The 23,108-nt window shown below is 43.3% G+C and overlaps 2 protein-coding genes across 6 annotated transcripts in view; one reads left to right on the forward strand and one right to left on the reverse strand.

Moving 5' to 3' along the window:
- Window positions 1-521: 521 nt before the first annotated feature.
- LOC144480264 (AP-1 complex subunit mu) lies at window positions 522-18,496 on the reverse strand. 2 transcript variants are annotated; one of them, XM_078199583.1, is made up of 9 exons: window positions 18,438-18,496; window positions 17,425-17,826; window positions 10,699-10,870; window positions 5,598-5,735; window positions 5,336-5,421; window positions 5,041-5,174; window positions 3,525-3,732; window positions 3,197-3,341; window positions 522-1,447 (listed from the first exon to the last, which is right to left on the reverse strand). In XM_078199583.1, exons 2-9 carry the CDS (start codon window positions 17,695-17,697, stop codon window positions 1,347-1,349), a joined length of 1,257 nt encoding a protein of 418 aa, XP_078055709.1. In that variant the 5' UTR covers window positions 17,698-17,826; window positions 18,438-18,496; the 3' UTR covers window positions 522-1,346. The 2 variants fall into 2 exon arrangements, with proteins under 2 accessions (XP_078055709.1, XP_078055708.1); XM_078199582.1 differs by lacking the exon at window positions 18,438-18,496 and adding an exon at window positions 18,110-18,201.
- Window positions 18,497-20,424: 1,928 nt separating this feature from the next.
- LOC144480265 (adenosine kinase-like) overlaps window positions 20,425-23,108 on the forward strand; it is a 245,312-nt gene continuing 242,628 nt past the window's right edge. Inside the window, exon 1 of one of the 4 annotated variants that reach the window (XM_078199586.1) lies at window positions 20,425-20,649. In XM_078199586.1, the coding sequence (XP_078055712.1) occupies window positions 20,591-20,649 (59 nt within the window). In that variant the 5' untranslated portion in view covers window positions 20,425-20,590. Of the gene's footprint in view, window positions 20,650-21,356; window positions 21,527-23,108 lie in introns of those variants that run through there. The other 3 variants (XM_078199584.1, XM_078199590.1, XM_078199589.1) reach the window with 3 other exon arrangements.

The following is a 23,108-nucleotide window of genomic DNA, read 5'->3' on the forward strand; positions in this document are numbered from 1 at the left end:
TATGGACAAAGATGTTAACTAGTTTAGCCATTGTGAATCTAGGGTGGGATTTTACGGCCTTGCTCCTGGAATCGTAAAATCCCACCCAAGGTCAATGGATCTTTCCATGCTCCACCCCTCGCCTGCTTCAATTCACAGGGTAGGCAGGGGGGGACATAATTCCAGCCCAACTGTTTTGTTGGGTTATGCCATCATGTGTAGCAGTTTCACCAAACAATGCAGAAATCTGCAAATAGACCAAAAATTAAAAAAGACTTGCATTATTGTTGGCTCTAATAGATGAGGAAACCTGGCTATAGATCCCTGTTGCCTTGACCACTATTTAAAGTTGGATGTATATTCCCCAATCTAGTGGTGAATACTCTGGATATCCTTTGAGTGCATACAAGTCATCATGCAGAACCTGTTCAAAGCCTATTTTTAATGTATCTCAAACGAAGTTACTGAATGATTAAAAGTTAGATTTAAAGCCTGCAACTTATGTTTTCCCCATACTCAGTACAAAAGCAGCAACAACCAAATTGAAATGTAACTAATTTTATTGAGATGATCATACATTCAAAAGTACAAAGTGTGACCGAAGATATTAAGTACTAAATCTATTCCTAAACGCTAAAATTAACATTTTATGCTACTGGGTACTTGTTCAACTTTTTAAAAAGTAGCCTACTTGCATCAATAGTGTTAGTATTCTTATTTAGTAAATGCTGTCAGGCACATAAACATTCACAGGCTTGAAGTGCAAGATGGTGTATTCAGCAATTCCATTGGTCCGATTTGTTTTGAGCCATGTTGAAAATTGCAGTCAAGGGAGAGCTTGGTTGGCACATGAACCGCCCCTATTCTGACTGCTCTATACATGTTTGAGCATATCAAAAGCAGTAACTTGTATTTAAATAGATTTCCTGGCACAACTTGGCATTGCTAGTTCATAATTACTACTATGCCATATTACAAGAGTTCAGACATTATCTTTGGGCTCTGCTCAGCACAGGATAAAACATCTTGCATAACTAAAGTATAAAACTATAATTTTAAGTGTGCATGTTCTGCTACGAAGAAACAGTTTCTGAAGAAACAATGTCCCTTTTTGAAAATAATTCAATTAATATTTTTAAAGCCAATTTGTTTCATTCGACTGTCAAAACGTTATATTGTAATTAAGGCAGTTAATCACAACACATCATAGAAATAATTCCCATCATGTTTTCCCTTTTCCAATTAAAGCATTCTGATTTCAGAAATAGTTTGAGACAAAGTATTAAATTTTCAAAAAATAATTCATATGTGGCTGAGTATGAGATTAAGACTTGGAAACTGCATAAATTAATTTTATTTTCTCTCCTTCATGTTCGGACTTGAAATTTTCCTGCTTTGGTGACGTATTTCACGCCTTTAAATGGTTTGTATCTTTCTCCATACATGTCCAGTCGATTCACTTTTAAACCTAGGAGGGAAGCAGATGAATAGTAAAATTCCCACCACTCTTTTACAAAAATATCTTCTAACTTTTAAAATTAAATTGATGTCCATCTATGAGGTAAAGCAATGCTGATATAGCGAGTATTGGTGACAAAGCTTTAAGATACATAACCACAGGTGAGGGTGATGCAAGAGCATTAACAAGATTTTAGTCGTCAATGATATTTTATTTTGTAAACATTTAAAACCCTAACATGTCTATAATAGTGTATTGTGCATAAGAGACTAGATCAAAGGCATTCCCTTGCCTTGACTGGAGACAGTCTAGTGTGTAAAGTGCTGTAGAAGGAGGAAATCAGTCAGATGGGCACATTTTGTTATGTTAAAAAGCATAAGTTGGTTAAATTAGTAATTAAATTCCACAATAGCGTTGCCTATTCATTACAGCCAAAATGCTTGTAGCTAGGATGAGAATTATAAGGTACCAACTTTACTATATGACTGCAAACTGATAAAATGGTTTATATATCAAATCAACTGCCTACTGTTGTGCAGCCTTTCTGCGCCTAGAGTCTCTGGTATAGGCATAAAGGAAATGTCGACAGGCTGTTGAAGGAACACCTGTCACAGCGTCACCTTATTCTAAAGCACTGGCTCATAATCTGTTTCTAGCTAGTCCATCCCAGACTTTAAACTTGAATGGACAATTAACTAAAATATTACTTTTTAATCTATTTAACAATTTCAGTAATTCCCTTCTTTCGATCCTCGTATTTACCATGCCTATTTTACTATCCTCCAGAGATTTCAACACCATTCTAGCGAGTCCTGCATCTAAAAATATTTAAGATTACAGATTTAAAACCTCAAATCTATATAGCTCACATTCACAACTTCAGGATGTCTCCAAGCATTTTACAGTAAATATTGTACTTTCTGAATTGTATTCATTGTGTTGTAGGAAACACAGCAGCTAATTATGCACAGCAAGCTCCTACAAACAGCAGTGTGATACGAATAGATGTTGTTTAGTTATGGATAAACATTGGACAGGACAACAGGGATAACTTTCCTGCTCCTCTTATAAAAGATCCCATAGCACCATTTCTATTTCTTCCAGAAGACAGCCCCTCAGAATTCAAAGCTGCCTCTGTACTGCACTGAAGAATCAGCTTAGTTTTTTTTGTGGTCAAGTCTGAGATAGAAGCAACTGCAAAAACAGAACCTCATTGCCCACTAAAACTTCCCTTCAAACCAGATTCAAATCCAATTTCATATCCTATCCTCTTCTGTTGCCTGTACACAGGTGTAAAAAACAACTGATCCATTCAGAAGGCAAGTCTGAAGCCCTTGACATAAAAGGGAAAATAGAGGTAATAGAAATTGCAATGCGTTTTTATTATACATAGCAACAAAAGGGTAAACATGGCTGCTGCTGCTTTTTCAATGGATGTGATGAGGCTTTTTTAGATGTTTCTGTAAATTTTGAATTTGGACTCATCAGCATGTTTGAGATATATGCCATAAGTTTTTTTTAAAAATCAGTGTACAAGTCAAACCTACACAAATAAAATCAAAATACAGCAGATGCTGAAAATCAGAAATAAAGACAAAAGATGCTAGAAAACCTCAGCAGTTTTGGCAGCATCTATGGAGAGAGAGAGAGAGACAGAATTGAGATAGGGTCCAATATGACTCTTCAGAATCCTAAAGACGTTTTTTGCTGCTACTTCCAGAATTCTGGTTTTTAATGTAAATAAACCATTCTTCTCACCTGATACTGCAAGTTGCTGGATCCTAAACTGAACATTGATTGTTGGATTCTCTTCTGGTTTGGGTGCCGTGGATTGTAGGTTAATCAATCCCTTGAGAGTTGGTAACTTTGGCAAGGCAATTTTTCCAATGTCCCAAATTAACACCTGAGAGCCATGAGAGAGAGCCATTGAATAGTTAAAATCTGTCAATTACCTCTTTATTACTGAGCAATAGACGTAATTTTAAGGATCATCTTATAAGATGTTCATAGTAGAAATCTACAGTATCAATGTTTAAGCAACATTACTGCCTTGCAAAAGAAAATTGAGCAACAGGCTAGGACTTACCTTAGTGACCGGATCAAATGTATAAGTGCCCTGTGCTGCAGTGAGGGTCACATTTAGTACGCCTTTGGGCATATGAATAATCATTAGAACACTTTCCACTGTCTTTCCCATTGTCTGTTTTGGTCCAATTGTTACATCAAATCGCCCTGTAGATCCACTTTCTCTGAAGCTGATGTTGTGTTTCACATAAACTGGTATTGCAACCAAGCTGAAAATACAAATATTGATGAGTAGTTTCAGGTTCAAAATTTCTATTCGATATTATCAAGCACATGAGCCTAAAACAAACTAGATGCTTTACATATATGACTGCTTAAGCATAATTGTATCTCACCCGCCAAATTACTTTTTATTCCCCAGTCAGATTTCCTTGGGTCCAATTCCCAGTTGCCAGGCCAAACAGAAAACTCTTTTATATCTCTCCCATTATTGTTGTTCAGTGGTTTCTTGATAAAAAGTAAAGGTAAAGTCACCATAGTTCCAGATGACCATAGGCTGACTGGTGGTGATTTAACCAGAGGATCACCACACCTCAGGCCAAGGGGAAGGTTGAGAAGGCGAGGCCTTATTCCTGGGGCTGAATAATCTCAGCCAGTACGGGAATTGAACTCATGCTGTTAGCATCGCTCTACATTACTAACCAGCTGTCCACCAACTGAGGTCAGTGGCATTTCTTTTTAAAATCTCCAATCAAAATTGCCCCATAACCTTCCATATTCCAGGGAATATAAGCTCCGTTCCATCAACAACTTAAATTGCACCTGTAATATGATAAAACATCACAAGGCACTTAACAGGGCCTTTAATAAAACAAAATTAGACTTCTAGCCAAGTGAGGTGATTTTAGGGCAAATAGCCAAAGGTTTGGTGAGAGACGAATTAGCTTTCAGTTGCCTCGTCTCAAGACGTTGCTACCTTTCTCCAAATTGAAAAACCTCAAATTCCCATCTTCTCCCATAATCGTTCAATCACCTTCCTAATATTCCCTCCTGGTCTGGTATTTTTTTGTACCTCTTGCTAGGATGCTACAAAATGACACCGTATGTTCTGGGTCCCATCTAACATGCAAGGTTGCAGCAGTGAGAATAGAGGTTAAAGAAATGTTGACCCCCATCAGAAGGAAATAAAACTTTATGATATTGGGCTAATTTGAAAAGCCACTTCACCCAAATACTCATCTTTTATCAGTTGGCCCAAGGTTTAAAAAAACTCAAATCAATTACAACCATGTACTGAGAATGCAAAATTATTTTTTGTTACTGGTGAACTGACCTAAAACCTCGGCCGTTTGATATTCTAATACTCAATGCGCGACCTGCCATTATCATGTTTAATTTATCAATATTCAACATTAGTTGGCAATGGTAAGAATGTAAAAGCAGAGGCAGCAATTGTTTGAATATTGCATCGTGTCTAGCGCTTTCCTATTTTAAGCAATGAATTATTTTACATATTTATTATCTCAGAATGGACTTCCACTTGTTAGAATTTTTAGAAAGGCAGAACGGCATCTTACTTTTGTGAGCTGACGTGATAAGACATCAAACGGAAATTTCCATCTGGAGGAATGAATGAGAGAACTCGCTCAGATTCCCACCTTTTAAAGCGAACACATGGATGGAAGCTGACATCATCTAGCAGCCTTGGATTCTACCATTGATGAGAATTGGAGTTAAGGCACGAGTAATTGGCATCTGAACATTTAATGAAGTACAAATTTCAGTCATATCTGTAGTTTAAGTTAGCATTGTATAGATGCACAGTTAAGGAGATGGTAAAAATTGTGCAAAATGAACAAGTACATTACTTACCATAAAGGAAAGGGTGAGGTCTGGCATTCCAGTTAGCTTAATGCATGCATCAATCACACCTTGGATCTCAGCAAAGACAGTTGATCCTGGCATTAAAAAAAAGCTAAAGCCATTTAAAATGCAAACATCAGGAAGATAGTGGCATAGCGGTATTGCCACTTGACAAGTAATCCAGATGCATAGACCAATATTCTGAGGACATGGGTTCAAATCTCACCATAACAGTTATTAAATTCAACTATTAAAATCTGCAATTTATTACCTGATTTGTCAATGATGGCATCAATTTCTTCCGTAACATCAAAATAAGCTTCATTATTTGTATACTTGACTCCTGCTCTTCGCCAAGGGATATTAGATAGTTGCCCAGTGGGAAGTTGATCTCCTACGTTACTGCTACCTAATAATTAAAAATTTAGAAATATATAAATTCAAGCAATGTATAACTTCATACATCTCTTATGATAGAGTACTTTAATATTGTACATAATTTTTTGTTAAGAGTAATTCTACAACCGTGTGGATTTCTAAACAATGAAATCTACTTAGCGGTGAATTTCATATGTAGTTCTATAATGTTTTCCAACATAAATCAGAAGGGATGTTGAACCTAAAGGACTTTTCCTCTTTCTACAAATTTTGGTTAAAATACAGCTAGGAACAAGGAAACCATTGTAGAAACAGTTAAGCATCCTTTGACTACTTTAGTGATCTTAACTGCAAAGATCACTGGAGGCATGACCTACAATGTTGTCCCCTTCCTCTTTCACTCACCCATTCGGACCAATGATGTGTTAGCAACAGCTCAACCAGAGAAGCAGACTGATTTAAATTGCACATTTTCATTCGCATTGCCAGTTATGGAAGGATAGACAGACGAGTGGTCTCAGAATCGCTACAGTGCAGAAAAATTCCTTTCAGCCTATCCTGTCTGTGCTGGCTCCCTGAAGGAGAAATTCACCTTGTGCCACTCCTTTGTAACCCTGCACATTCTTTTCAGATAATCATCCAATTCCCTCTTGAAAGTTTTGATTGAACCTGCTTCCACCACACGCAAGCAGTGCAATCCAGATCCTAACTACTGGCCAAGTAAACAAATGTTTTTCCTCCTGCTGCGTTTTGTCAATTACCATCAATCTGTGGCTTCTGGTTCAAGATCCTTTCACGAGTGGGAACAGTTTCTCAACAGTTTCTACCTATTCATGATTTTGAACATCTCTGCCAAGTCTTCTTTCAACGTTCTGTGTTCCAACCTATGTAACACAAGTTGCTTATCCCTGGAACCTTTCTTGTGAATCTTTTCTGCACCCTCACTAATGCCTTCATTTCCTTCCTAAAGTGTGGTGCCCAGAACTGGCCAAATACTCCAGTTGAGGCTGAACCAGTGGTCAACATAACTTCCTTGCTTTTGTACTTCATGACCTTATTGATGAAGACAAGATGCTGTATGCTTTTTTAACCACTCTCTCAACCTATCCTTCCACTTTCAATGATTTATTCACACATGGACTCAGGTGGAGGTCTTGTGGCACAGTAGTGACCTATCTGAGCCAGAAGCTCTGGGTTTAAGTCCTACTCCAGAATTTGATGGCCAAAGAAGGTGAGTTCATAATGTGACCAAACAGGTTGATTACCAATGTGTAAATCCTTCTGATACAGCGATGGCAGGTGCTAAGATTGGGAGAGTCTCCTGGTCAGCCATACTCGTAAAGTGGAGTGGTGCCCCTCAAGCTATAGCTTCAGGTGACAGGCTAGCGATTTGTTGCAGCAAAAACTAGCTGTGGAAAAAGACATGCACATACTTCACTTGCCTCATGTGTCTCTATGCACAGGAAGACAATGAAGCAGAATACACCCAAGTCCAACCTCACCCTATTTATACTGTCTTAACACATTCTACACTTTGATTTTGGGGAGGGGGGTGGCACAGTGGTTAGCACTGCTGCCTCACAGTGCCAGGGACCCGGGTTCGATTCTGGCCTCAGGTCACTGTGTGGAGTTTGTACATTCTCCGTGTCAGCGTGAGTTTACTCCGGGTGCTCTGGTTTCCTCCCACACTCCAAAGATGTGCAGGTTAGGTTGATTGGCCATGATAAATTGCCCCTTAAATGTCAGGGGACTAGGAGGGTAAATATGTGGGGCTATGGGGATTGGACCTGGGTGAGATTGTTGTTGATGCAAGCTTGATGGGCCAAATGGCCTCCTTCTGCACCGTAGCTTCTATGAACTTATTCTTCCTACCAAAATAAATCACTTCGCACTTAATTTCATCTGCCACTTGTCCACCCATGCCCTTTTGAAGATCTACACTCTTCTCCTCAGTTCAGAATACTTGCACATTTTGCATCATATGTAAATTGTGCCCTGTACAGCAAGGTCTTTGCTATGAATGCATTTCAGGAAGAGTAGGGGGTCCTAACATCAACCCCTGGGTAACTCTACTATAAATATTCCTCCAGTTCAAAAAACTTTTGTTTCCTGTCACTCAGCCAATTTCATATCCATGTTGCTGCTGTCCCTTTTATTCTATGAGATTGAACTTTGTTCACTAGTGCAGTACTTTATCAAATACCTTTTGGAAGTCCATGTACAATGTATCAATAGCATTACCCTCATCAACCTTCTGATCTCATCAAAAGCTCAAGCAAGTTAGTTAACATGTTCCATTGTTTGATGGTCCATTCAAGATTGCGGTTACAGTTGTGCACTCAATTTGCATTGTGCACCATCAAAGTTGGCATGCAAACGTGACTTTAGAATCAGAGTGATTTGCAGCACTGAAGGAGATAAGTAAGCCTATTGTGCTGGTTTTTTGAAATTCCTATCTGATTTAGTTTTTCTCCAATAGCCCAGTAAATTAGTCCTCTTCAAACACATGTCTAATTGTACTTTGAAAATTCCAATGGAATCTTTCATCAAAATTTCAGGTATTGTACTCCAAATCATAACATCCCTGTGCGTATTTTTTGTTGTTACAAAAGTTGACAGACCACCAGAGTGTTTCTGTATTGTAGGGGTTATCTTGTTTGCCCAACATGTGAAAGGTCCCTGGTTTGAAAAACTACAGGCCAGCTGGTCTAACCTCAGTGGTGGGGAAAATATTGGAAACAATTCTGAGACACAGAATTAATCTGCATTTGGAGAGGCAAGGACTAATCAACAACAGTCCACATGGTTTTGTCAAGGGAAGATCATGTCTGACTAAATTGATTTGATTTTGCAGAGGTGACGAGGCGTGCAGATGAGGGCAATGCATTTGACTTAGTCTACTTCGATTTCAACAAAGTTTTTGATAAGGTCCCACACAAGAGACTAATAGCGAAGGTTAGAGCTCATGGGATCAAAGGAAATTTGGCAAATTGGATCCAAAATGTGCTGAGTGGCAGGAAGCAGAGAATGATAACCAAGGGGTGTTTTCTGACTGGAAACTTGTGTCCAATGGGTCCCTTGCTGTTTGTGATTTATATAAATGATTTAGACTTGAATGTAGGAGCGTTGATCAGTAAGTTTGCAGATGATACGAAAATTGGTGGGGTGGTAAATGTGAGGAGAATCACCTTAGATTACAGGAGGATATAGAAAGGCTGGTCAGTGTGGGTCTAGGTAAACTAGTCTTTCGGAGAGTTGATGCAGATTCAACGGGTTGAGTGGCTTCCTTCTGCACTGTAGGAATTCTATGGATACACAGGTCCCTTAAAGTAACAAGACACATGGATCAAGTGGTTAAGAAGACATATGGTATACTTGCCTTTATTAGCCGAGACAGAGTTTAAGAGCAGGGAGGTTATGCTGGAACTGTACAAAATGTTGGTTAGGCCACAGCGAGAGTATTGTGTGCAGTTCTGGAATCCATATTATAGGAGGGCTGTGATAGCACTAGAAAGGGAGCACATAATATTTACCAGGATGTTGCCTGTGCTGGACAGTTTTAGCAATGAAGAGAGATTGGGTAGACTGGGGTTGTTTTCCTTGGAGCAGAGGAGACTGAGGGTGGGCATGATTGAGATGTGGAAAATTATGAGGGGTACAGATACAGTAGACAGGAAGAAACTTTTCCCCTCGGTGGAGAGATCAATGACAGAGTTAAGGTAAGGGACAGGAGGTTTAGAGGAGATGTGAGGAAAAACATTTTCAACTAAAGGGTGGTGGGAGTCTAAAACTCACTACCTCCAAGGATGGTGGAAGCAGAAACCCTCATCACATTTAGATGTGCACTTGTGATGCGAAGGCACACAAGGCTATGGATTAAGTGCTGGAAAATGGGATGAGAAAAGTTGGGTGGTTGTTTTTGACTAGAGCAGATGCATTGGGCTGAAGGGCCTTTTCTGTGCTTTAGACTTCTCCGGCACTGCACCACATAGCATTTCATATTGAATCCCTCTTAAACCATATCCAGTGTATTCCACCTCCACAATGCCAGGGCTAAAAAATAATTACCTGTCTACATGGATAACCAGCAATTAAAGCATGATCCCAACTCAACAGATTGTAAGTGACTCTAGATAGGACTCTGTCCTTCTGGGAACAATGGAAGAAATCAGCAACACAGGTCAAAACCAGAAACAACTTACGATACAAACTTGTTGGATCTATCTGGGATGCTGCTGTCACAACACTCCCACCCTCAGCACTTGCCCTATTATATACTGCAGCACAGTACTTGCACCCGTCTGACAAAGGTCATCACACGCACATCTTGATGACACTCAATTGAATGCTATAATCTGTGTCATAATGGGAACCCTCTGCTCAACATCCCTCCCTGGCTTCCTGCCCTCACTCCACTACATATAATGGACGAAAACTGGTTGAAACCATTGTACTGTGCACTGCACTTACCAGTCCATTATGTGTTGATGATGATAATCATGTTCACTCCACCTATTTCACATAGAGCACCCTTCTTGAGCAAGATCCACCAGCAGGCATCATTTGCATCAAGAAGTTGGAAACATGGGAGTTCACTAACAAGCTCTGTGACAAATCTGTCGAGTATCTATCAACAGTGGTCCTTGTTAAACAGGTTCAGAATAGGCCAAGGCCCTTGTGCAGCCAACCTCCACTGCTGAGCCTCAGTATTAACCCCTCTGCACAAGGGGAGAGACACAAAAAATTCTACACATGACTGAGGAGTGTCCCCTCTACAGACTAAGTACCCTAAACTCAGCAAACAAGGAGGCTATTGTTTGGATTCAGGGGCTAGTGTTCGCTAACTAAAATAAAATTCTTTTATTAAATATTTGAATTCTGTGACTTTACTGATTACTGATCCACATGCCAAAAGAAACAATTTCTTCCTCCTTGCTCTGTCAAAACCTCTCATACTTCTGAATATCTGATAAGGTAGGAGAACTGCTTCTTACCTGTAATAGTGTTAACAACGGAACGAAGAATTGTAGGAGGTTTAATGAGTTCTTTTAAGATATTGGATTCAGTAGCCAATGGAAAACCGTTATCCAACATCTCTTCCAGGAGCTCGTACACAATCACAACATTATCCTTAATTGCAGCCTCAGAGCATTCTCCAAAATAGTCCTGAAGAACAATTAGTCACAACACAATTTCTTAACTAATCTATCAGTGCCATACTGAAGATTTTGAAATTTATTGCACCTTCTGGACATCCCAAAGCACTTCACAGCCAAAGAAGTACTTTGAAGTACTGTTACATAGGAAATGCAGCAACCAATTTATCTACAGCAGTGATGGGCAACCTAGGCTAGCAAATAGGCTGTGAGTGGTTCTCCTTCATCTCAGTGGGCCGTAAGATCGAAATTGAATATGTGCATTAACCGTGCATAAGATTAAATGCATTTAATACACACCAAATATTTCATAACAATTACAGAAAATGCTAAATCATTCATATATTAATAGAATCAACAACTTAAAATGGCAAAAACAGAAATATTTATGCTTACCTTACTTAAAATACAAAAGTAACATTAAAAAGCGCATTCTCCCATCTTCGCTGGTGTCATAGCCAAAATGGTCTCGCAGGAGGGGCAATTCTGCTAACTAGACTCAAGTACCTAGAGTTTGCAGGGCATGCCAACTGAACTGTAGAAGCACTTTGATTGGATGCAGAGAGAGCACATGGCTCTCAGTTACTGTGGGCAATCGACATGCACCTCACTTTGCAAGCCCTTGCTTTAAGTGTGTATCACTTTAGTAATACTGACAGGAAAAAAAACTACACGGGTGGAAACCAGCGGAATCTGTGTGCGCGCAACAGAGAACAAAATATTTCACAGGCTGCACTCAGAATCCAGATGGGCCACAGGGTGCCCACCACTGATCTACAGCAATATGGTAACGATGGTGATGGAGGGCTGGAACACCAGGGATAACTACCCTGTTCTTTGAGATAGTAAGAGTTTTAACAATACCAGGTTAAAGTCCAACAGGTTTATTTGGTAGCAAATACCATCAGCTTTCGGAGCGCTGCTCCTTCGACAGATGGAGTGGAAATCTGCTCTCAAACAGGGCACAGTCTCTGTGCCCTGTTTGAGAGCAGATTTCCACTCCATCTGACAAATGAGCAGCGCTCCGAAAGCGGATGGAATTTGCTACCAAATAAACCTGTTGGACTTTAACGTGGTGTTGTTAAAACACTTACTGTGTTCACCCCAGTCCAACGCCGGCATCTCCACATCTTTGAGATAGTGCCATAGGATCTTTATGTTTGCCTGAAAAACAGACAGAGCCTTGGTTTATGCCTCATCTGAGAGGGAATTTCTCTCTGATAGGGAGTGCCACATGCACACAGTGTTCTTGGGCTCTCAAGGAATCAAGGGGTAATGGGGACTGGGGCAGGAAAGAGAGATTGCAGCACAACATCAGCCATAATCATATTGAATGGCCATGCTGTCTACCTCCTACTCCTATTGTGTCCTCGTGTCCTTGTATTCCACTGTCAACCTTGTTTTAGAATAGAATCATACAGTGTAGAAGGAGGCCATTCGGCCCATCGAGTCTGCACCGACCACAATCCCACCCAGGTCCTATCCCTGTGATCTCGTGCATTTACCCTAGCTAGTCACTGTCTGTGTGGAGTTTGCACATTCTCCCCATGTCTCTGTGGGTTTCTTCAGGTGATCCGGTTTCCTCCCACAGTCCAAAGATTTGCAGGTTAGTTTGATTGGCCATACTAAATTGACTCTAGTGTCAGAAGGATTAGCAGGGTAAATATGTGGTGTTAGGGGAATGGGGCCTGGGTGGGATTATGCTTGGTGCAGACTCGATGCGCTGAATGGCCTCCTTCTGCACTGTATGGATTCAATATTAGTCCCCTTGACACCAAGTGGTGATTTAGCATGGCCAATCCACCTAACCTGCACATCTATGATTCTATGATCTTTGGACCATGGGAGGAAACCGGAGCGTCCAGAGGAAACCCACGCAGACACGGGGAAGGACGTGCAGATTCCGCACAAAGTCACCCAAGCCGGGAATCGAACCCGGGTCCCTGGCACTGTGAGGCAGCAGTGCTAACCACCGTGCCGCTCCCTCAAGACTCTGAAGGGGGGACTTGAACCCACAATGATTTGACTCAAGAGGCCAGACTGCACATAAAAAGCATGGATAAATTTCACCAATTAATTCATAGAATCCGACAGTGCAGAAGGAGGCTATTCAGCCCATCCAGACTGCACCCACGGCAATCCCACTCAGGCCCTATCCCCATAACCCCATACATTTACCCCAGCTAGTCCCCCTGACACTAAGGGGCAATTTAGCATGGCCAATCCACCTAACCCACACATCTTTGGACTGTGGGAGGAAACCGGAACACCCGGAGGAAACCCATGCAGACATGGGGAGATTATGCAGACTCCACACAGACAGTGAGTGACCCGAGGTTAGGAATCAAACCCTGGCACTGTGAGTAACCACTGTGCCATCCCTCAAGTCTCTAAAGGGGGCACATGAACCCACAATGATTTGATTCCAAGAGGCCAGACTGCACATGAAAGCATTAGAAACTTCACCAATTAATTGTCTCTGAAGCGGGGGGTGGGGGGGACTTGAACCCACAATGATTTGACTCAGGGCAGCACGGTGGCACAGTGGTTAGCACTGCTGCCTCACAGCGCCAGGGACCCTGGTTTGATTCCTGACTTTGGGTCACTGTCTGAGTAGCGTTTGCACATTCTGCCCGTGTCTGCGTGGGTTCCCCTCCAGGTGCTCCGGTTTCCTCCCACCGTCCAAAGATGAGCAGCTTAGGTGGATTGGCCGTGCTAAATTGCCCCTTAGTGTCAGGGGGACTAACTCGGGTAAATGCTTGGCCCTTTCGTGTCGGGGGATTAACAAGGTGGGGTTGCGGGGATAGGGCCAGGGTGGGGATTGTTGTCGGTGCGGGCTGAATGGCCTCCTTCTGCACTGTAAGAGATTCTATGACTCAACTGAGCATAGAGAGCAGATCTCTGGGGGTGAGCCGAGTGAGAAAGCTCAGGTGGTTAGGGGCTGTAAAAGACTGGGCCTTGTGATTGGGGACTCCACAATTAAGGGGACAGATAGGAGGGTCGGAACTAAAGGTAGGGACTCAGGGTTGGTGTGTTGCCTACCAGGGGCTGGGGTCCGGGATGTGTCTGACAGGGTATTCAGGACTCTTAGGGGGGAGGGAGATAAACCACAAGTTATTGTACATGTGGGGACACACGACATAGGGAGGATAGGGGAAGGGGATATTAGGCAGGGATTTATGGAGTTGGGGTGGAAACTAAAGGCCAAGACTGACAGAGTGGTTATCTCTGGACTCTTGCCTGTACCACGGGATAGTTTAGAGAGGAATAGGGAGAGGGAAGGTTTGAATTCATGGCTGAGGGGATGGTGCAGGAGGGAGGGGTTCAGGTACTTAAGCAATTGGGGCTCGTACTGGGGAAGGTGTGACCTCTATGAGAAGGATGGTCTACACCTTAATCAGAAGGGGACCAATATCCTGGGGGGTAAATTTGCTAAGGCCATGCAGGGAGGTTTAAACTGATTCGGGGGGGGGGAGGGATCCTGAGTAGTGGGGCTGAAAGTGAGGGATGCATGGATGGGGACTGCAATGCACGGCATTGCAGAGGTGGGGTGGAGCAGGGTTTGAAATGTGTATACTTCAATGCCAGGAGTATTCGCAATAAAGTGGGTGAACTTGCAGCGTGGATCAGTACCTGGGACTTCGATGTTGTGGCTATTTCAGAGACATGGATAGAGCAAGGGCAGGAATGGATGCTGCAGGTCCCGGGGTTCAAATGTTTTAGTCGAAGTAGGGAAGGAGGTAGAAGAGGGGGAGGGGTAGCATTATTGGTCAGAGATTGTATCACAGTGTCAGAGAGGAGGTTTGATGAGGACTTATCTGTTGAGGTAGTATGGGCGGAGATTAGAAATAGGAGAGGAGAGGTCACCCTGTTGGGAGTCTTTTATAGACCTCCTAAAAGTTCTAGAGAGGTTGAGGAAAGGATTGCGGAGTCAATCCTGCTTAGGAGTGAAAGTAATAGGGCAATTGTTATGGGGGATTTTAACTTGACTAATATTGACTGGAATTGTTATAGCTCTAGCTCGTTAGAGGGGTCAGTTTTTGTTCAAGGCGTGCAGGAAGGTTTTTTGACTCAGTATGTAGACAGGCCAACTAGAGGTGAGGCTATATTGGATCTGGTGCTGGGAAATGAGCCAGACCAGGTGCTAGACTTGGAAGTTGGTGTGCATTTTGGTGATAGTGACCACAATTCGGTTACGTTCACCTTAGTGATGGAAAGGGATAGGCATGAACCTCGGGCCAGTGGTTTTAGCTGGGGGAAGGGTAATTATGAGGCTATTAGGAGAGAATTAGGAAACATAGGTTGGACTAGGAGATTACAGGGACTGGGAACGTCCGACATGTGGAGTTTTTTCAAGGAGCAGCTACTGCGAGTCTGTGATAGGTATGTCCCTGTCAGGCAAGGAGGAATTGGTAGGGCTAGGGAACCGTGGTGCACCAAAAAAGTTTATTTGTTGGTTAAAAAGAAAAAGGAGGCTTATGTTCGGATGAGACGTGAGCACTCGGGTAGTGCACTAGAAAGCTTTAGATTGGCTAAGAGGGAGTTGAAGAGCGAGCTTAGAAGGGCTAAAAGGGGACATGAGAAGACTTTGGCGGATAGGGTTAAAGAGAATCCTAAGGCGTTCTATAGGTATGTCAAGAACAGAAGGTTGGTTAGGGCAAGTTTAGGGCCAGTTATAGATGGCAGAGGGAAGTTATGTGTGGAACCGGAGGAGATTGGTGAAGCATTGAACCAATATTTCTCTTCGGTGTTCACGCAAGGGGACATGAATATAGCTGAGGAGGACACTGGGTTGCAAGGGAGTAGAATAGACAGTATTACAGTTGATAAGGAGGATGTGCAGGATATTCTGGAGGGTCTGAAAATAGATAAATCCCCTGGTCCGGATGGGATTTATCCAAGGATTCTCTGGGAGGCAAGAGAAGTGATTGCAGAGCCTCTGGCTCTGATCTTCAGGTCGTCGTTGGCCTCTGGTATAGTACCAGAAGATTGGAGGTTAGCGAATGTTGTCCCATTGTTTAAGAAGGGGAACAGAGACTTCCCCGGGAATTATAGACCGGTGAGTCTCACTTCTGTTGTCGGCAAGATGTTGGAAAAAATTATAAGGGATAGGATTTATAGTTATTTGGAGAGTAATGAATTGATAGGTGATAGTCAGCATGGTTTTGTGGCAGGTAGGTCGTGCCTTACTAACCTTATTGAGTTTTTTGAGAAAGTGACCAAGGAGGTGGATGGGGGCAAGGCAGTGGACGTGGTATATATGGATTTTAGTAAGGCGTTTGATAAGGTTCACCATGGTAGGCTTCTGCAGAAAATGCAGATGTATGGGATTGGGGGTGATCTAGGAAATTGGATCAGGAATTGGCTAGCGGATAGGAAACAGAGGGTGGTGGTTGATAGTAAATATTCATCATGGAGTGCGGTTACAAGTGGTGTACCTCAGGGATCTGTTTTGGGGCCACTGCTGTTTGTAATATTTATTAATGATCTGGATGAGGGTATAGTTGGGTGGATTAGCAAATTTGCTGATGACACCAAAGTCGGTGGTGTGGTAGACAGTGAGGAAGGGTGTCGTAGTTTGCAGGAAGACTTAGACAGGTTGCAAAGTTGGGCCGAGAGGTGGCGGATGGAGTTTAATGCGGAGAAGTGTGAGGTAATTCACTTTGGTAGGAATAACAGATGTGTTGAGTATAGGGCTAACGGGAGGACTTTGAATAGTGTGGAGGAGCAGAGGGATCTAGGTGTATGTGTGCATAGATCCCTGAAAGTTGGGAATCAAGTAGATAAGGTTGTTAAGAAGGCATATGGTGTCTTGGCGTTTATTGGTAGGGGGATTGAATTTAGGAGTCGTAGCGTTATGTTGCAACTGTACACAACTCTGGTGCGGCCGCACTTGGAGTACTGTGTGCAGTTCTGGTCCCCACATTACAGGAAGGATGTGGAGGCTTTGGAGAGGGTGCAGAGGAGGTTTACCAGGATGTTGCCTGGTATGGAGGGGAGATCCTATGAGGAGAGGCTGAGGGATTTGGGATTGTTTTCGCTGGAAAGGCGGCGGCTAAGAGGGGATCTTATTGAAACATATAAGATGATTAGAGGTTTAGATAGGGTGGATAGTGATAGCCTTTTTCCTCTGATGGAGAAATCCAGCACGAGGGGGCATGGCTTTAAATTGAGGGGGGGTAGTTATAGAACCGATGTCAGGGGTAGGTTCTTTACCCAGAGGGTGGTGAGGGATTGGAATGCCCTGCCAGCATCAGTAGTAAATGCGCCTAGTTTGGGGGCGTTTAAGAGATCCGTAGATAGGTTCATGGACGAAAAGAAATTGGTTTAGGTTGGAGGGTCACAGTTTTTTTTTTAACTGGTCGGTGCAACATCGTGGGCCGAAGGGCCTGTTCTGCGCTGTAATGTTCTATGTTCTATGTTCAAAGAGACCAGACTGCACATTGGTAAATGTTACCAAGTAATTGGCATGAGGGTTCAAATGCAATTCTTCTAAAGTGGACAAAAAAGGGGGAAGACAAGGGGCAGCAGATGTTTTGATTCATTCCCCCCACCCCCACTAACCTCCAAAGTTTCCGCCACCCGATGGAGGAACTCGATGACAAACAGGGGGGGCACCTCGGACTGGATGACGGCGACGAAGAAGATCTTGTGGCGGTAGGTGCTGAGCAGGTAGTGGTGAGGGGTGGGGATGACCGGCGGCACATTGTCCGCCTCGCCCGCCCTCTCCTGGGCCTCGAAGAAGTAGTCGCAGACCGAGCGGCTCACCACACTCTTCCAGTGCTTCTCCAGGAAGATGTCGCCGCTGGAGTTGATGAGGAACAGGCTGTGGATCATTTTAACCCTCGGCCTCGGGGATGATCCGTTTTTATTTTTTAAGCAGCGGAGCCACACGGAGCGGCCTTCACCGACATTGAGTCAGACAGCAGCCTCCCAGCAACATGGCGGCCCTGCCGGAAGCAGCTCCTGCTCAAAGAAACAGACATTAAAACAAATAAAATATTTATAAACCCTCCCAGAACAGACTGAAACCCCACATATAAAACAGCAAGACATATTGTGTCCACTGCAGACAGTGCACATCTTTATTTTACATTGTGTCCCATAAACTTGAAGACACTAAATTTACTACATTGTAAAAGTTTTAAGTTTATTTATTAATGTCACAACACTGCAGTGAAGTTACTGTGAAACTGTAGCTTTTACAAGTATAAATGTGTGAATATTACAATATATAAAAGTAACTTACTGCGGATGCTGGAATCTGAAACCCGAAGAGAAAGTGCTGGAAAATCTCTGCAGGTCTGGCAGTATCTGGAAGGAGAGAAAAGAGCTGTTTTTTGACTACAGCTTTGACAAAGGGTCGTCTGAACTTGAAACGTCAGCTCTTTTCTCTCCTTCCAGATGCTGCCAGACCTGCTGAGATTTTCCAGCGTTTTCTCTTTTACTTGAATATTACAATAGATGTCTTTAACTTCTCTTGCTAACCTGCGCGTATTAAACATTTCATCACAACTGACCACCCATCTACTTTCAATTTTTACAAAAAATTATGACGGATCATGAAAATAACGCACTTGTTTTTAATCGTCCTCTAATACTACATTCTGCACGTTCTCCTTCTCCCCTGTGTACTGTATGTTTTGTCTGTACAGTGCGTAAGAAACAATACTTTCACTGTATCCAAATACATGTGACAATAATAAATTACATCAGATTTATTTTTCTCCCGGTTGCTCACTGATATATCCAAGCGTTTAGTTTTTAGCACTAGGAAATTTCATCCTATCTCTGTGAAATTGGTAAACCTACATTTGAGCCACTGTCTTAGAGGTAATTATTTGTAATGGGTGCACCCAGACTATCAAATGTAAAGATAATTATTTTCTCTACCATATTGCACTTTATACATAAAAGTTATAAAAGTGCAAAAACATTCCAATTTCAAAATTACATGAAGTGCAATAAAATTCAACTTGTCTCCAAAGAGCATATTAATACTATTGTGGTGAATTTGAACAGACAGCCCTTGAATAGTCATGATGGCAGTTACAAGGACCAGGTGGAAGGGGCCATTGCGGCCCCACTACCGATCAAAAACTGAAAAATCCTTTAAAGACAGTCGTGCAATGTTGGTCAGAGGAGTCGGATTATCTCCTACAGTGCTGCTTCGAGTCAGTAGACTGGTCAGTATTTAAAAACTCTGCAACCAACCTGAAAGAGGATGCCACACATTCTTTATTAGTAAGTGTGTAGAAGACCGTGTGCCAAAAAAGCAAATCCATGTGTTCCCCAACTGGAAACCATGGATGAATAGGGATATTCACTGCTTGCTGAAGTCCAGGTCTGAGGTGTTCAAGTCAGGTGACCCTGACCTATACAAGAAAGCAAGATATTATCTACGGAGATCCATCAAAGATGCCAAAAGTACCAGACCAAGCCAGAATCCCAGGCTAGCCACACAGACTTCCGCCGACTATGGCAAGGTCTGCAAGACATAACAGGCTACAAGATGAAGGCATGCAAAACCACTAACACCAATGCACCCATTCCCCGACAGACTCCATGCATTTTATGCCCGTTTTGACAAGAGGTCAGCGAGAGCAGACCTTCCACCCCAGAAGCCTGACAAACCTGCGTGGTCACCGTCGCAAACGTCAGAGCAGCCTTCTCGAAAGTCAACCCATGGAAAGCTTTTGGCTTGGATGGTGTACCCAGATGAACACTCAGATCCTGCGTGGGCTAGTTCGTGGGGGTCTCACCAAATTTTACAGATGCACCACGGAAAGCATTCTTTCCAGTTGTATCACAGCTTGGTATGGCGCTTGCTCTGCCCAAGACTGCAAGAAACTACAAAAGATCGTGAATGGAGCTCAGTCCATCACGCCAACCAGCCTCCCATGCATTGACTCTGTCTACTCTTCCCGCTGCCTCGGCAAAGCAGCCAGCATAATTAAGGACCCCACGCACCCCGGACATTCTCTCTTCCACCTTCTTCCATTGGGAAAAAGATACAAAAGTTTGAGGTCACGTACCAACCGACTCAAAAACAGCTTCTTCCCTGCTGCTGTCAGACTTTTGAATGGACCTACCTTGCATTAAGTTGATCTTTCTCTGCACCCTAGCTATGACTGTAACACTACATTCTGCGCCCTCTCCTTTCCTTCTCTATGAACGGTATGCTTTATCTGTATAGTGTGCAAGAAACAATACTTTTCACTGTATGCTAATACACGTGACAATAATAAATCAAATCACATCAGAAATCCCCCCCACATCTCCAGCCCCGCCCCCATCTGTCAGCAGCCATTGAAGCCCCGCCCCGATCAGAGCAGCTCCTGCTGCCTTAGCCCCGCCCTCTCACTCCCCAGCGTGCGGCCAGGAGCCCCGCCCCCTTCCCGACTCGCAGACGGGAGCCCCGCCCCCTCCCTACAGCTCGCGGCCGGGAGTCCCGCCCCCTCCCTACAGCTCGGCAGCCGGGAGCCCCGCCCCCTCCCTACAGCTCGTGGCCGGGAGTCCCGCCCCCTCCCTACAGCTCGCGGCCGGGAGTCCCGCCCCCTCCCTGCAGCTCGGCAGCCCCGCCCCTTCCCTACAGCTCGCGGGCAGGTTGGCCCGCCGCCTACCGGCTCGCGGCCGGGAGCCCCGCCCCCTACCGGCTCGCGGCCGGGAGCCCCGCCCCCCTGTCCCTCCCTGGCGCGCGGCCCCGCGGCGGAGCTGAGCTGGGTGAAGGATGGCAGCGGACGGACCTCAGCCAGCGAAAAAAATCAAACTGCAACACAATCCCCTCAGGTAAAAGAAAGCAACCATTCCCCCCCCCCCCACACAACCTGACAAAGAAACCGCCTGTAACATTTGGGTTAACGTGTCTAATATATATGGTGACTGTTGCTGAATTTAAACGGTGACTGATACCGGTTTGATTTGAATCTAACCGTCCCCCAGCGCCTGTTCAAAAATTGTCCTCATTCATTGTCGAGGATGAAAGTGGGCGAGAGGTTTCTCACGGTGAGGAGGAGGTGTTTAAATGGAGTGTGCGGCACACCATGCTTTTGCAGCAGTTTGAGGCAGCCTGCTGCTCAGAGAAGCATTTTAATTTTCTGAAAGTATTCGCCTCACGAATCAGTTTCCTTTGAGGGAGGTGATGTGCCTTTGTGGTTGTTGAATGTGCTCGCTGCCCAGAACTGCTGCTGATTTTGTTTCTCTCTCTATCGTCCAACACGGAGGTTTATTGGAAACCTGACCACGTTGGCCAGAAAGATAGACTTCTTTCTCTGGTCCCCTTGGGAGCCCGGACTCTGTCTCTCTCTCTCTCTCTTTCAACCCCGCCCCCCCCAGGGCTTCACTCAAGGCCACCCAACAAAAATCATCACCCACCCCCCCCAAAAAAAAACTCTTCCTAAAACATGAAATAACCTGAGCACTTTGGGGAGCTAGTGAAGGAAATTCACATTTCTGTGTGTCGAAAATGCAGCTCATGAAACTTGACTAGTCGCCCCGAATAGTAGTAATTGAAAGCAAGCCGACCCAGGACGTAATTTGCGGCTGGTCATGCCAATTGCTCCTGAACAAATCAGACTTCTGACTAACTAACGTTGCAACTCGATCTAATTAAGTCCCCCTTCAAGCAAAGAAAAAAAACCCCCTCCTGGTTCCACAACCGCTCGATGTAAGTAAATTAACAATTCCACAAAGGTCATGTTGATTCACCATTTACCTCAGCGGATATACTTTTGAAAGTACGCTGGGGGAATTGTAGAAAATTATTGAGCCCTGCCTGCCCACAAGTTGCTGACTTGTGATCCAAGATCTCCTCATGCGTCTTGTACTTAGTTTTTGATCTTCAGTACATTACACCGTGTTAGTTTCAAAAACAAAATAGCCCTAGTGGTTTGTTGAAACAAAGCTACTTTCAGCGTTATGCAATGTAGATTGATTACATTTGAATGTTTTATAAGAATAGGAAAGTTTGTTTACAGTTTCTCTACTGCACGGGCCTAGGGGATTAGTTGGTTTACAAACATGCAGAGTGTCATCATGAGCTGAAGTAACAGATTGTAACAATGAAACTGTTTATAATCTCATAAGAAATTGAAATAATCTTAAATGTGGCTCTGCCACCCACAGTTTACTGTTTTTTTTCTGGTCATGTTTGTGGGATTTTATCAATGTTACTAAAATAGTCTTTTATTTTAAGTGTGATAACTGGAAACATAATTTCTATCATATATATGTATCTACAACGGGATATAGATGGACTGGGTGAAAACCTTGCAAACGGATTTTATATGCGGAAGTGTGTGAGGTCATGCACTTCGGTAGGAGGAATCAAAAGGCAGATTATTGTCTGAATAGAGAGAGACTGCAGGTGAGTGAAGTACACAGGGATCTTGGTGTTCTCGTGCATGAATCACAAAAAACTAGCAGGCAGGTCTAACAAGTAGTTAAGGCAATGCCATTTTGGCTTTATTGCAAAGTGGTTGGAGTTTAAAAATAGGGAGATTTTGTTGCAATCATATAGGGTGTTTGGGAGGCCTCACTTGGAATACTGTGTACAGTTTTGGTCCCTTTACCAAAAAAAGGACATTCCGGAGGAGATTCACCAGAGGGTTGTCCTATCAAGAGAGACTAAATAGTCTGGGTCTGTATTCCTTGGAGTTTAGAAAAGTGAGAGGTGACCTCATTCAAATAACTAAGATCCTGAGGGGGCTTGACAGTGTAGATAGTGAGATGTTTTCACCAGTGGGAGAGTCTTGAACAAGAGGACATGGCCAGAAGATAAAGGGCTGGTCATTTAAAATTGAAGTGCGTAAAAATTTCTTCTCGCAGAGGGTGGTGAATCTCTGGAATTCTCTGCCCCAAAGGGTGATGGAGGCTGGATCATTAGAAATAGTTAAAGTGATGGTGGATAAATATTTGATAATGAAGCCAGCCTAGATCAGTCATGATCATATTGAATGGCGGAGCAGGTCTGAAGGGCTGGATGGCCTACCCCTGCTTCTATTTCTTATGTTCGTGTACATTTTCTCATTTTTGTTTACTGTTTCCTCCTTACACAAAGGCATTGATTGGGGATCTGATGCTGAAATTGTACAGGCCTGTAGTTTTACAATCCCCTAAGTACTGCATTCTGTTTGATCAATACACAAGGAAACTATTTAGGCCCTGGAGGTTGAATTGTTGGAGGTAAAAAAAAGTAGGACTTTTTAGCCTCGAAAGGAACAAAGTATGGAGTAGGTCATTCAGCCCCT

Source organism: Mustelus asterias, chromosome 28 (assembly GCF_964213995.1).
Source record: "Mustelus asterias chromosome 28, sMusAst1.hap1.1, whole genome shotgun sequence".
NCBI classification, from domain to species: domain Eukaryota; kingdom Metazoa; phylum Chordata; class Chondrichthyes; order Carcharhiniformes; family Triakidae; genus Mustelus; species Mustelus asterias.